Source organism: Octodon degus, unplaced genomic scaffold (genome assembly GCF_000260255.1).
Source record: "Octodon degus isolate 3935 unplaced genomic scaffold, OctDeg1.0 scaffold00005, whole genome shotgun sequence".
Taxonomy (NCBI): Eukaryota; Metazoa; Chordata; class Mammalia; order Rodentia; family Octodontidae; genus Octodon; species Octodon degus.
In genome coordinates, this window is record NW_004524581.1 from 8,980,525 (window position 1) to 8,995,591 (window position 15,067).

Consider the following 15,067-nt stretch of genomic DNA (forward strand, 5'->3'; position numbering starts at 1 on the left):
CGTTACAGAGTAACTGATTTTTGACCCATCTGTCCTCCACCAATCTTCGTTCTCTTCCTCATTTTTTAAAACCAGGGATTGAACTCAGGCCCTTGCTCTTGCCAGGCAAGTGCTTATTCTACTGAGCTATCTCCCCAGCCCCGCTTCTTCACCTTTGTACATGACAGAAGTACCTATTTGCTCAAGGCAAGGAAAGACTTGCGATCTCCACAGACTTCTCTCTTCCATGTTTCACATCCAGTCTGTCTGGAAGTCCTGCTGGCTCTCCCACTAGTCTGTACCCTGACCCAACCACCTGCCCTGTTTCCTGGGCTGTACCATCGTCCACTCCTAAGCCTCCTCACACTGGGACTGCTGCCCCGACCTCCTAGTCAGACTTCTTCCCCTTCAGCCTCACCTCTCCTGCTCCTTCTAAGGTACAAATCAGATTCACTTTCTGCTTAAACCCGGGCACTGAAACTGGATGTAAGTCGAGCCTCTTAGTTGAAGCTTCAAGGCTTCTGCCCCTGTCCCCTGTCTGCCTCCTTCTGTGGTCCCGTTGGCCGCTGGCAGGAGCTACACAGACCTCTCCCAGGCTTTCCTTTCATGTGGCCTTTGCGCTTGCTGTTTCTCTCCCCAAACCACACTTCACTCTGATCCTTAGCATGTTCCAGGATCTGCAGTCACCCAGGACACAGGTGTACCCTGTGTTGCATGTCCCTTAACCCTGATGCCCCGCTAGAATAGAACAGGGGCTCTTGTCTATCTTGTTTGAAGCTGTATCCCTGAGTCTTGTGCTTGGCTACATGAATGCAAGCATACCCGAGCGAGTTGCCATTTGTGACCTCTAGATTCTCTGCCATTAGCCATGGTAGCCATGAAAAACAAGGGCTATTTTCTCCTAAACGTCTGTGCCAAATTATCATAAGAACAGATCTCAGAACACACTGTGCTGTCCAAAAAATGCCTAGAAAACAGACCTTTATTATCACGCAACCACAAAGCTGGTTTGTGTACTTCACTCCGTAAAATCAGTGAAGGCCTGATTCTGTGACCTGTTAGGAGCTCTGTCACCCTGAAGGAAAGGTCTGCTCAAGGAAAACAACATTCTAGACGCAGGATTCCTCAGGGCTGAGTCCTGGCCACATCTGATGGACAAACCCTTGGTGCATTTAGCCTGCGCACTGCCTCCGAGCAGAGAGAAGCTGCCTCCCCAGAGTCTTTTACTCTGAAGAAGGAATAGACAGTGTCTACACTGTATTTTAGCCAGTCTATGTACCTTGGACACTATTAACTTCACCGCAGAGCTCATGACTAATACCTGCTATATTGATTAACATACAGAAGATCTCTCTGGTGCACTCATGTTAACCAGGACAGCAGAGTAGATTGAGACACAGAGAGGTCTGGGATACGTATCATGCAAAGCTGTGCGTGTTTCAGCTGAACTCTCAGGTTCATGGGGCTCGAGTTGGTAACCCGAAGTTAGGTGGTGAAAGGTCCGCTCTGTGGAAATCTTTGCTATCTCTTCCGCACCTGAGTAGTTCTGCAATTCTCAGCATGCAGGTGGAGTGCTGAGTAAACGACCTCTCCGGGTGTGGCTTTCTGATAAAATGTCGACAGACTGCCTCACTTTCCTGGCTGCTGGTGCACAGCGACGCTGAATCCTGGCTCCAGTTTACAAATTACCCGGGAACAGGAACGTAATACTGACTTTCAGGTCTCTGTTGGTAAGATTCCAACTGGACTGCGACTAGAGTACCAGGATACACTTTGCAGTTTTTGAGACAGGGTTGCACTGTATATTCCAGGCTGTCCTTGAACTCTTTAAGCAGCCTAGGCTGTCCTTGAACTCATGGCAATCCTCCTGCCTCAAACCTCTTGAGTGCTGAGATTATAGATGTATATCACCATGCTTGGATTTTTTTCTTTTTAGGGTACTAAGGATTAAAGCTAGGAACTTCACACTGAGCCACCTCTCCAGTCCTTTATTATTATTATTATTATTACTACTACTACTACTACTATTATTATTATGAGATAGGGTCTCACTATACTATGTACCTTAAGTTGGGTTTGGACACCCACTGTGTAGCCCAGGCTGGCCTTGAACCTACAGTTATCCTTCCGCCTCAGCCTCCTGAGTGCTGGAATGCGCCATAACATCCGAGCTAAATTTTTTATTTTGAGATAGGGTCTTGCTAAATGGCTCAGGCTGGCCTTGTGGTCCTGTTGCCTCAGGCTTCTGGTTGCTGAGATTACAGGTATGTGCCATCACATTTGGCTTAAGATACACTTAAAGTTCACCAGGTGATTCTAACCTTCCATTTGTCACACTATTTGGAATATTCTAACAACCCCGCAAAAAGTTACTGGATTGCTATCTGTTGCCCAAAGCCCCTGGGAAAAGAAGGGACAAGTGGACAATGCAACCATTTGTTCAAAGTTTCTGCAAACATGGCTCAGGACAGTGCCTTGCATTTGGGGGAAGGAGCCCTGTGCCAGCCCGGAAAAGCTCCATCTTCCTCATCAGGGATGCCTTCCCCTGAGCCCTCAGGACATCTTACAAGTGAATTGCTGAGTGTCTGCTCAGAAGGCATGTGTCACGCCAAGGGCAGGCATGGGAAGGCCAGAGAAAAGGCAACAGGCAGAAAAACCCCACCAGCTGGGCCAGGAAGCCTAATTCAGAGTGGGAAGGCGGTTAGGAGGCTCACTGGGGAGAGTATAGGGAGAGGTGAGCTCTCCAGGTATGGGGCCAGAAATCAGCAGCCAAAGTGCAAGCAGGGCAGGCTCTGCCTCTTCTCCCTTACTCTTCTTCCTCAAAGGGCCGAAACGACAAATTTTCAGCATGGTGCTAATCATAGGCAGGAATGAAACTCCTGATCTGAGAGGTACCTGGGACGAGTTCATGTTCTCTAAAACTGAAGAATGAATTTTCGGAGCAGAGGTTAAGAGCACAATATTTATTGGGGGAAAGAAAGCTTCTGTCTGAGAGAGGGACAGAAGGGGACCCTTACGGGTTACGCCGGGAATCTGCCATTCCTTGGGACTTTTATAGAGCAAAACCATGTGGTGAGACGGGTCTAAGGTGGAGAACATAGGAACTTACATAAGTGGGCATGAGGTGGAACAAAATAACAAGGACCGGCCAAATAGCTCAGCAGATTAAAGTGCCTGCAAGCAGGTAGAGGGTCCTGGGGTTCAATCCCCACCCCTTGCCATGCTGGCCCTGCGGGGGGCAGTGCTGAGATGAGAATGGGCATAGTGGCGTGTGCCTATAATTGTAGCTCTTAGGAGGCTGCAAACAGGCGGATAACTTCCAGTCTGATCTAGTAGTGAGACCCTGAACACCCTGTAGACCCTTCCCTAAAAATATAAAAAACAAAAACAAACAAACAAACAAAAAACTATGGTTAACCAATGTGATTATAAGCACCATTGCTCGGGTAAAATTGATTAAATCCTGGACCAAATGAGGAAGTGAGTCATATAGTAAGCGGGCATGAATATAGAACAGGAGTTTATCTGGCAGCCAGTATGGATGGAATAGTGACTCTTTCTGGCTTCCTCAAGGTGATCAATACCAGATGCTTATCTTTAGCGAGGCAGGCCCTTGCTGGATCTTTGGTCTTTAGGTCTGGCCCACAGTAGGAGCATGCATCTCTCACAGCTGCAAGGTATTTTGTCTTCCACACTGTCTCCTTGAGGGCCTGGCCCTGTCTGACTGCCTATAATATTTTTCTCTAATTCAGCTGCCTACAACACTAAAACGTCTTCTTAGATAAAACCAATCATTTACTGGAAGGTAACATGCATTAGCCTTTGCTAGTCGTTGGCTATCTCACCCTTGTAGGACTCTCCTGCGTGTACCAGGAAAAGTTTCCTTTTTGCCCTAACTGGCAGGGCATGCCCCACTTTCCCCCTGGGACAGAGCCTGGGGCCAGGCTAACCTAATCTGTCTCTTCCTGTCTGTGCTTAAGCAGGACAGGAGACTGAAGAAGCTGCCCTTCCCAGAGTCACCACCAGGTTCCCCACCCAGCACGGTTCCAACTCATGACCTCCGGACCATGCATTTAATTATCAAATGCCACAAACAGATGGATTGCCTGCCTCCCAAGCCCAGCTAGGCCTCAGGGACTGGAAAACAATGAGTGAAGCTAGGACCAGCCAGTTGGGAAGACAGACTCCCAGTCACCTCTGAAGCCACACAGAAGAGAGGCCAGGCTGGAAGAGACCCCGTCACAACCGTTGTTGTGGAAAGCCGGGACCTGAGCCAGGGACTGAGGTTGGGCGTGGGGGAGGGATTCTCTGGCGGAAGAAGCCCTGGGGGCAGGGCTGGACCAGGCATTCAAGAGGGGGACTTCCAGGGTCAGTAGGGGAAGCCCTGGTCAGCGCAGGCTTGTCCAAGGAGACTGAGGCTCCCTAGGGACCGCCAGCCTCCAGCCTGGACAGCTACACCTTCCTGGATGCAGGACTGGCCCGTCCTCAGGCTGGCAATCCACTTAAGTTATTCCACTCACGTCTTGCACTTACTTGCACCTTTAGTACGTAGGCGATTAAGTCTGGCGACTCTCCTTAGTCTTTGGACAACAATGGAAAGCCCGCTCCTTTTTCTTTTTCTTTCTCCCTCGCCCCAGCAGTGAGGGTGGAGCCTGGGTCCTAGGCAAGCGCTGCACCACCGAGCTACAGCCAGGTACCCGGGTCAGGCAACGCTCTTTCCTAGCGCACCTCCGCTCCTCGTTCTCCCAAGCCTCTCTCCGCACCTGGAGCGCTGGCAGCTTCAGGGACTCAGCCAGAGCTGCTCGGTACGACTCGCCCCCTCCCCTGGCTCGGTCGCCTCTCGGGTCCGGAGCCGCAGCCCCGCCCCTCCCGGCCCCTCCCCCTCCCGCAGCCGGCCCCGCTGCCTCGTTCCCATTGGCCGCCCGGGCTGTAGGCTCCCGGGCGGGGCAGTGATTGCCGGCGGCCCGCGTCAGTCCGGGCCGGGGCTCTGGCGGCGGGGCGCTCCGCCGGCGCTCTCAGGTGGGGCCTCGGCCAGGATGCCCCGCGGGGACTCGGAGCAGGTGCGCTACTGCGCGCGCATCTCCTACCTCTGGCTCAAGTTCTCGCTCATCATCTACTCCACGGTGTTTTGGGTGAGTGACCCCAGTAAGGCCTGAGGACGGGGTTGCGGGGTGGGACACGGTCCCTTTGCCGTGTCCGGGACCAGATTAGACTTAGCCGCTTTCCAGAGGACGCGGGGCACCCGCCGGCTTTCCTAGGGAAATTCTGGCGGTCCCTGCTCAACTTGAATTTCATCTGTGTCGTCTGGAGGGTTAAGAGTCTGGTGCCCACCGAGTGCCACGTAGCACACCTGTGTGCACCCGGTGGGGTTTTAGCCCCCGCGCGGTGCCTAGTGGACGGGCTGGCAGTAGTTACTGTGTTGGCCGCACCCCCGGCCTACAGGTTGTTGCTGAGTTTGCTTCCCTGCCAGCCAGCAGAGGGACAGCCTGGCTTTGTGATGGGGATTGCCTGGTTCCCGGCCTGGACCCGCCACGACTTGCCCATCTCTGGACAAGATGCTCCCCCTCTGATTCTTCGTTTCCTCTTTAGTAGAAGAAGGATGCTCGTGCTTTCTTCATAGAGTGGAGGATTCCACTCAACCATGTGGCCACTCCTAGGTGTTCAGTTACGATTTCCGCTATTACTGGGCTCTCTCCTCTCCTCCCTTGTTGGGGAAGGGGATGCTAGCAGTTGGACTTGAATGAACTGGGCTTGGAATCTTGCGGCTGCCACCTTCTCACCTGGTGATCTTGGAAAAGTTCTTTGATGTTTCTGGGCTACACTTTTCATAACTGCAAATGGAGACAACAGTTATTTTCACATTTTAAGGTGCAAGTGGAGATTAAATAATTTGGCTGCGTACAGTGCTTACTTAGCACGGGGTCCAGGGCAGGCCTCAAGAAGTTTGTGCCGCGGTGTTATGGGTGGGGACTCTAGTCCTATGCAGTGTAAGCAGCCCCAAGAGACTGGGTTTCTGTAGGGGCATTTTAGACTCCTTGGCCTTAGTCTAGGAATGACGACATCTTTCTGCAGGCCAGCCCCACCCCTTGTACCTCAGGAGTAGCCCTCTGCCCAGTGTGCTGCAAGGGTGGGTTTCCAGAGGCTCCTAGGGTGTCAGTGACAGCCCGTGTCCTCTGAAACACACACACACACACACACACACACACACACACACACACACAGAGTCCTGGTTTCCTCCTCCACCCCCAGTGGGTCTCTCCTGGTGCCCAGAGCAGCTGAGTTTCCCAAGGGATTGCTCTTGGATGGATCCCTTCGTGGGCATGCCCCTGGCTAGTGGTCAGGAAATCTTGATTCTGGACCTACTTTCTTACTGAACCACTGTGCTGTCTTAGCTAAGTCCTGACTCTCTGGGCCTCAGAACTGGTAGGTGATTTTTCTGCCTAGAACACTCTAGTGAGCTCCCAATCCAACTCTCTACCTCTGGGTACTGTGAAATAGAGATGAGCAATAGATCCGAGCACTGGAGGATGGCAGGGACCCATAGCAGAGGTTGCAGGGAGGCCAGAGTTTGTTCTGTATATGGCACTTGGAGCTATGACTTAGTGCTTCTCATGAAAGACTGCATAAGAACCAGAGAGTTTTAAAAAACACTACAGATTCCTGCGCCTTGGCATAAGTATTTGTTCAAATTTACTTAAGGTCCCCAGGTAATTCTAGTATGCAAGCAAGATTAAAAACTGCTGCCTGAGATGGTCTCATTGGTCCCCAGGGATTTTTTGCTTGTCCTGTGTGGCTTGTGATGTCTCCTCTCAGGGGTCAGATTTGAAAACACAGGTGGAGGCTGTTGGGCGGAAGGCAGCTGTTCCACTTGAGGCCGCCCCTCTTCCCGTGGTTGCGGTGCTGGCACGTCTCTTCACTTTCCCGCACCTCCACCTCCTCATCTGTGAAAAGGTGATACCTGCCCTGCACCTCACCAGAGTGCTTCTTAGGACTGATGACATGACAAGAGAATGAACGAGAAGTTTCATTCACAGGTTAATTCTGCAGTTAGATAAAACCAAACTCGAATTTCCAAAGCCCTGTGCTCTCACTGTCTTTTGTAGGCTCCAAAGAAACCCAGCTCTTGGCTCTTGCTTTGCTTCCTTTGGGGGCAGAGCAGGACTCAGAACTTGGAATCTTTCCTCTGATTCTGTCAGCTGAGGTAGCTTCATCCCATCCCTGGGAGCATTTCTGCTTCAACATCTCCCCATCTGTGCCAAGAACTCAGCCACCTTGCCAGGGAAGCTGCAGGTGCCATGGTATGGCTGCAGGGCAGAGGTTTTGTGTGACTTAAGTAATTTGTTCTGCACCAGGTTCACTGTTAATTGGAAACCATTTCAGGGATTCCCTTTCTCTTGGAGTTATACAGTATGCAGGGAAGACTTCCACCTCTGCCTTAGGTTTGGAGGGGCTGTGAGACTGAGCATAGGCAGGTACCTTCTGTGAGGCTTTCCTTGCAAAATTAGTATTGATAGGACATGCATGCACAGAGCACACGCCATAGAAGTGGAAAAGGGTTGGAGATGACCCCCCTCTGCTTTCCACGTCCAGAAGGGCTTCTGCTACAATTTCTTGTGATCCTTTCCTAAGATAACCTAAGCCAGGGATGCCCTGGGCAGTCATGTATATAGAGTATGTATTTTTTTTTTTTCACTGTGTACACATCTGTTTAGTCCCCTTTTCACTTAAACTTAAATCCTTATAAAATTTGGAGATCTGCCAGGGACTGCCTCCTCTGGTTTGATGACTATGTAGTCTTCATTCTATACTGTGCCAATCTCACTTAATTCTAGACTATGCCTGCCTCATCGGGCTTGATTCAGACTTCAGTGTTGATTCAGGCTTCATCCTAGACTATGCCAAAATTCATTTAATCTAGCTCCAGCTAGAGAGTTCTGAGGTTTACTCTGATCTTTTGCTCCTGCTGGTGATACAGTGGGTTTCTTTTTGTCATTTTGCTTATATGTGTGTCTCTGTAGGTATGTTGTAGGGGTGGAATTGTTGGGTTAAAGGTTATAGAACCTAATACAGGAATGCATCCAACATCAGCATGTGTGGCTCTGTGAGGTTTTAGAAGCCCCCAGGTCACCCAGTGGAATGGAGAGTGCAAGCTGAAAGTCCCCTCCTGCACTGTACAGTCCCCACCCCTTCCTAGTAGGAAGAACATCTAGCAGCATAGAATAGTGTTGCTTGTTTTTGCATAGACATTTTACTTTTTTAAATTTTTATTTATTTATTTTTATTTTAGGGAAGGGACTACAGGGTGATCAGGGTCTCACTAGTAGATCGGATTTATAGTGTTCCGACTGTTTGCAGCCTCCCAAGAGCTGGGATTACATGTGTGTGCCACCACGCCCAGTCTCAATCCCAGTCTCAGTGCACCCCAGGGGTGGGAGGGGTGGGGAGAGGGGGAACTGCATGGCAGAACCTGGAGATTGAACCCCCAGCCCCTGTGCCTGCTTGCAGGTGCTTTAAGCTGCTGAACTATTTGGCCGGCTCTTCAACGTTTTAACTATTATTTTGTACCCAGGGCCTGGGTACCATGTGAGGCACATGGTCTGCCACTGAGCCACATCCTGATGCTGAAGTTTTGATGTGACATCACATATAGAAGTGATGCATGCTGTAACATGTACTGTTAATTTCTTTCTTTCTTTCTTTCTTCCTTCCTTCCTTCCTCCTCCTCTTCCTCCTTCTTGTTCTCCCCCCCCCCCATATTATAGGCATGTACCACCCATGGCCAGTTTAATGTATTTCTTAAACTGACTTAATTCTCAAATTTAGAATGATTTTTGAAAAGGAAGTGTTCTACCACTCCTACCAATGGGAAGCCAGTACCTCTAATCATAAAGAGCAGATAACCATTCGAGTAATAAAGTACAGGGAAGACAAGACAATAGTAGGATTCCTAGCGAGATATGGGTGCAGGTTTATGACCCTCTGCTAGTGCCCACCCTCTGCTTAGAGATAAACTGGCACTAAGACAAACTCCTTCATGCCGTCGGAGGGTCAGAAGAGCATTGAATAAAGGAAGTACAGTCTGCAACTGAATAGGAATAAAATGACATTCAGGCCCTCAGCAGCCTGGCCTGGCCCCTGCTCTCCTCACTGGGTACTCCTGGCTCCTTCCTGGACACCCCTGAGCGCTCTCCATGTGGAATGCCCCAGCAGAAGCACTCAGCCCTTGCTTCCCACCTGTTGGCGAAGCATTCTGACACACACGTCCTCACACTGCAGGGCACGCACTTCTAATTTTAGCACTGCTCAGGGTATCCTAGAGATCCATTTACACAGCTACTTTTTCCTTCTGGACTCTGCGTTCCTGGAGGTCAGGGTGCGGCGCCTCTGTGTTTTTTGATTGCTGGGCTTGGGCTTGGGCACATAGATACTCAGGGAGGGCCTGTTGCCTGAGGGTGATCCAATCTTGGGATCCAGCCTGCAGCAGAAGCTGAGCTGGGAGTGTGACTAGCGATCAGGTTTGACGAGGCCTTGAATTTGCACAGAGGGCTGGGCTGAGCTGGCAGCCAGTAGCTCTTTAGAAAGCATGGAGTCTGCACTGTGCCCAAAGGGAAAGGGTTTCCAGTGAATCAGGGAGTCAGGGTGGGGATATTGACCAGCTTGCTTAGCAGGAGTCGGGGGAGATGATGAATGCGAGAGAAATATGAACTCTTTCTCATCTTTCCCCAAAGAGGGACCTGGTTATCAGAGAATGGCTTTTGTATCTTTGCATTTCTGTGTTGTTTAATGGTCAGAGCGTGGACTCTGTACCAAGCTCCCTGGGCTCAAATCCCGACTGTAGCACTCAGGAGCTAAGTGACTTACCATGACCATGTACTACCTTTGCCTTATCTTTGGAATGGATATTAGGGCACACCTGGAGTTGCTCGGAAGGTTGAGTAGATTAGCAGGGAGCTCAGAGCCTGGCACTGGCCACCACTCAAGGATCACTCTACTCCTTACGGGTCAGCTGTTCTAATGCGTTTCTGTCCACACCGCAGACGGAGAGCGAGAAGGGCCATTAATGGAAGGTGGGCACTGGGAACCCAAGACTCTGGGAGGCCGAGGCAAGAGGGGTGCAAGTTCCAGCCCAGGCTGGGCAACTTCTTGGCTTAGTGAGATTTTGTCTCAAAATAAAGATATGCATAAAAAGCTGAGGCTGCAGCTCAACCTAAAGACCACGGGTCCATCGGGAAGTATTCGAGGCCTCCTTATTGTACCAAGAAGCAAACAGCCCTGGGTGGCTGACTGACAATCCCTAGCCAGTAGGTGACAGATGGAGATGGGACTTAGGTGGCTGTGTGTTGACTTCCCAGCCATCAAGCTCTTCCTTCCAGGTGCAAGTGCAGGGTGGGAAGTAGCTTTTGTGAAAGGAGCCAGGTCGCCAGCCTCCCAGTGAAGCAAGATCACACCAGGTAGCAAAGAGAGTGGGTTTGGTTTCTAACAGATTTTTATTTTTGAAAAAGAGCCTTATTTTTCAAAAATTTTTGAGAAAATTATATATGCAACTTGTTAAAACAGAACTCAAGCAGTTTAGGAAAGCAGGAAGGAACCAGTGCCACTGCTTAGTAACATCCATCGGGAAGTCTCTGTATACGTAATGGAGAAATTTCATTTCTTATAATTCTTTTTATTTTACTTGGTCTGTTGGGTTCTTATGAGGCAGGCGCCTCATGGTGCAGTTCTAGCCAGAGTACTTTGGCTTTCACGTTGGAGAAGCTCAGGCTCAGCTGTGGCTATTGGGCTGGTGCAGGCCCCCAGCCTGGGGCTTTGGCACAGAGATGGCAGCAGCCTGCCAGGGGGCTCTATAGCCCTCCACGCCCCAATTTTACATGAGAACAAATAAAGCCTGCAAAGCATAGACTCTTGTGCCTGTGTCCCCTTCGCTCGCAGGATGGGCCTGCTGCTTGTGGCTCTTGCTTCCTGATAGGTGTTTTTCAGGTCAACAGCTGCAGCTGAGAAATAGGCAGAAAGAAAAAGGGAAAGGGGCTTTATTTTCTTTGAGGACAGGGAGAGAATTTGGGTAGGTCAAGGAATTCTCTGGACTAAACAAAGGAAGGCTGAGGCTTTTATGGCCTTTTGCCTGGGGTGGAGTTTGGAAGCAATGTTTAGATATACCTGAAGGAGCTGATTGGGGGTCTTCCCTGAGGCAGCTGGAAAGGTGAAAGTAAATTATGTCCTGGGCTAAGTTGGAGAAAAAGGGGGAGGTGGTCCTGGGCGCATAGACCTTTGTTTTAAGGGCATCGGCCATAGTAGATGACCACCACAAGGATTTTAGCAATTCGCACTAGGGCCGAACCTATTCAGTTCCCAGAGCAGCAGGTGCAGCCCCGCTTGCCCTCCAGCCTCTTCCTTGGAAGTGACTCAGGGGCACTGTGGGGTGTGGCGGGGAGAAACCAGATAAGGGAGCAGGGCTGTTTCAATGCCAGCTGGCTCCACCTGCCGGGAGAGGGGTCACCTGGGTGAGGCAGGACAGAGGGCAGTAGGAGAGCTCTGCGTGTGAGAGGGTTGGAGGGAACATCTCTGGGGAGCTTCCTTTTTTTTTTTTTTTTTTTTTTTGAGGAGGGAGTGGTTCAGTTGCTTGTTCATTGGGTCAACAAATAGTTATTTGATGCCTTCAGGAAACAACTGTAAAAAAAAGACAGGTTTCCGGAAATTCCAGTAAATAAATGCTTTTGCTGATCAGGGAATGGGGAATGAGTGGGGGGTTTGGAGCTCCTGCTTTAAACAGTGAGGTTAAGGGAGGGCTTGATTAGAAGCCTGCCCCTGCTTTTTTTTTTTTTAAAGAGAATCACTAATTTATTTTTTATTTTATTTTATGGTTTGGCAGAACCAGGGATTGAACTCAGGCCCTTGCGCTTGTCAGGCAAGCACTTATTCTACTGAGCCATCTCCCTGGGCCTTGCTGCTTTGGTTTTTTGAGACAAGGTCTTGCTTTGTAGTTCAGACTGTATGTGAACTCATTCTGTGGCATGGGCTGGCCTTAAACTCAAGTGATCTTGCCTCAGAGCAGGAAGGAGCTACCTCTTTAAAAAAGGCTGTAGAGGACATCTCAGGAGGAGGGGCAGTAAGTGCAAAGGCCCTGAGGCAGGTGTGTAAGCTGAGAAGCCACGGAGGGGCCAGGATGTGAGTGCAGAGGGTGGCAGGGGCCCTGCTGTGTGGGACGTTTGGGATCTCAGTGATGGAGAGTATTGTTGTAATTGTCACAACCGGTGGCAGAGCTGGCTGGAGACCTAGATGTAGCATCAGATCTCTGTGACTTTGGGTAAGGTTCCCCTCCGAGCCTCCTGATCCCTCAGGTGTGCATACTGAAGAAGCCGCGGGGAGGCCCGTGGCAGCTAAGAGATAGGTGTGTGCTCTTCCGTGCTGGGGAGGATGGAGACATTCTTGGGGCACACTGTCGCTCATGGAGAGGAAGGCTCATGACAGGAGAGGAGGAGGCCTCTTTCTGGGTGCATAGGGAAGGATGTCTGCAGGTGTGGAGAGCTGGGCCTGACGCCAGAAACTGGGGCAGAAGAGGGCTTCCGGGAGCTCAGGGCCAGGGCTGCCGGAGCCGGATAACTGCTGATGCCCGAGGCTACGGCCTTGTCTGTTGAAACAGGACCTCTCTCGTGCCCCTGCATGGGGCAGCTGGGCTGGGGCCTCTGCTCCTTTGGCGGAGGGTTTTCACAGCCTGTTGCCCGTCTCATCACACATGCCTGCACCTCTCTGGATCCTTCAGACAGCCCTGTGGACTGCACAGGACAGCTGCTGCTGTCCAAAGCTGCAGACCTGGAGACTGAGGCCTCGAGGCCATCACGTGTGTCAGTCCCTGAGACAGGAGCCATTGCACCCCAAAACTGCCTGTCTCGCTCAAGAATTTTTCTCAAAAGGGACTTTCTTACTAAGGCAGGTGGTTGTATCTTGCTCTTGAGAGAAACAAATATTTGCCTGGACAGTGGAAGGAAACAGCTTTGGCTGAGTCTGGGCTTGTTGTTTTTCGTTGTGCAGAGCCCTCCTGCTTGTTTCCTGCCCTGCCCAGGGGGAGCCAGGACCACAGGCCCTGGAGCAGATGGAAGCCTCTCCCAGGATGGCCTCCCAGCCTCTCCCCCAAGGCTGTTCCTATCTCCCTAGTTGGTTCCTCTATGTCCAGGTTCTCCTGCTGTGCTGGGGGCAGGGTGGCTGCCCGGCCATAGCTGTGGGCAGGCAGTCACTTCTGTTAAGTCTGCTATTGCTGTTTATTAAATCAGTAATCATCTGTAATCCAGTAACTGTTATTTTTTGTATTTAGGACAGGGTGTACAGGTTGTACAGGGTCTCACTGTGTAGATCCATTTCATAGTGATCCTCTTGTTTACAGCCTCCCAAGTGCTGGGATTACAGGCTTGTGCCACCTGCCCAGTCTCAATCACAGTTCCTGGGGGCCCCAGGGTCGGGGCGGGGATCAAACTCCTGGCCCCTGCATATGCCTAAACAGGCGCTTTAATCCCCTGAGTTATTTGGCTGGCCTTGTTCGGTTTTTGTTTTGAGACAGAGTCTCACATTTGTAGTTCAAGCTTGTCTTAAACTTACTCTGCAGCCCAGCCTGGTCTCAAACTTAGGGGATCACAAAGTGCCACCACACCTGGCTGCCACTATTATTTCTAAATGTGCACTTGCTGGGTGCCAGTGCTGCCCAGGGTGATGGGGGCAGGGGTAGCTGTGGGGCTGGCAGTGGCCTGAAGCCAACCCCCAGCCTACGCTCTCATGGATCGGGACAGTCTCCTGGGTGCTGGGGGGTGGGAACTGGGACCAGATCCGGAGACAGGGTCACTTCCTGAGGTCAGAAGACAGTGCTTGGAGGCAGGTGGAGGCTGCTTCTGCTGAGCGGGTTTGACAAGCACAGAGGACCACACCCTGCCCTCAGAGCAGCTGATGGAGTGGGCAGGGTTCTGCAGTGTCACCTCTCCTTGTTCGTCATGGCCAGATGAGGGTTCCTGTGCAGCTGCAGAGGAAACGGAAGCTCTGGTACCACACACCAGGCAGGGATCTGGGACTGGACTGGCCCTTTCCGAGCTGACTGTCTCTGCAGCCACATCCCGAGGGCTGAGCTGTGTGGACACTTTTACACCTGCTATGATCTGGGCAGTGTCTCAGGGCTGTGGAATTTGTGTACATGATTGAGAGAGGCCCAGGAAGGGAGAGAATCCTGCCAGAGGTGAAGAAGTGGGGTGCAGGAGGAGTTGGGGACTTGGTCTGGACAAGGTAGAGCTGGGGAAGTGTGGAGATGCCCAGCCTTCCCCAGCCTGGAGGTGTGGGGAACCCTGGGACCTTGGGCTTCTTTTCCAGGGGACCTGGTTGTGTCTTGGAGAAGGACAGGGAATCTGTGGCTTCTAGAATTTTTCCTTTCCTTTTGGTTGTCTTTTTGCTCTAAAGGAAGCATTTCTCTGTAGTGTGTAACTTGCAAATTTTTCAGTAGAATCAGATTTGCGCATGGAAAGGTGTGGCGGGGGTGGTCTACTCTCGCCTTCCAGATGAGGAGTGCCAGGCAGGCAGGATAAACCCGTAATGGTGCCAAGCTAGGGGCTGGTTAGTGGAAGGACAAGGTCGTGATTTCTGGCTGGCTGCTAAGCTCTCCAGTGGGCTGAATGGTGGCCCCACCGAAAAGTGTGCCCAGGAGGATCGCTGTGAACTGAAGGCCAGCCTGGGCCGCATAGCAAAAACTTGTCTGCAAAAATAAAAAGAAATGGGTTGCGGGGAGAGGAGAGAGGAGAGAGAGAGAAAAAAAAAATGAGAATAAAACTGTTGCGTTAAACCACCCAGGCAATGCTGGGAACCTTAGATGAGCCCTTTCAGCTTCACAGACTGCCTCACAGTGCAGAGGGGGCAATGGAGCCAGCTCCGTTTTTTTGCTTTCTTGGCTTGCCATAATTTTAGCACTATGAGAGGGCCAAGCTGAGAGGGGCGGAACTGGGGGAGGAGCGAGGCTGGCCGCAGTGAGCGCCCTGGGTCCACCCCTGACCCGAAGCCCCGCCCCCACCAGCGCCTGAAGCCTCGTCCTGGGAGGTTTGCAGAGGCTTGTGCTCTGGAGGAA

General features: G+C 51.3%; 1 protein-coding gene across 1 annotated transcript in view; it reads left to right on the forward strand.

Annotated features, from left to right (window-relative positions):
• Positions 1-4,922: 4,922 nt before the first annotated feature.
• Tspan15 (tetraspanin 15) overlaps positions 4,923-15,067 on the forward strand; it is a 45,896-nt gene continuing 35,751 nt past the window's right edge. The window contains exon 1 of the mRNA XM_004623958.2: positions 4,923-5,111. Coding sequence (XP_004624015.1) covers positions 5,016-5,111 — 96 coding nt within the window. The 5' untranslated portion in view covers positions 4,923-5,015. The remainder of the gene's footprint in view (positions 5,112-15,067) is intronic.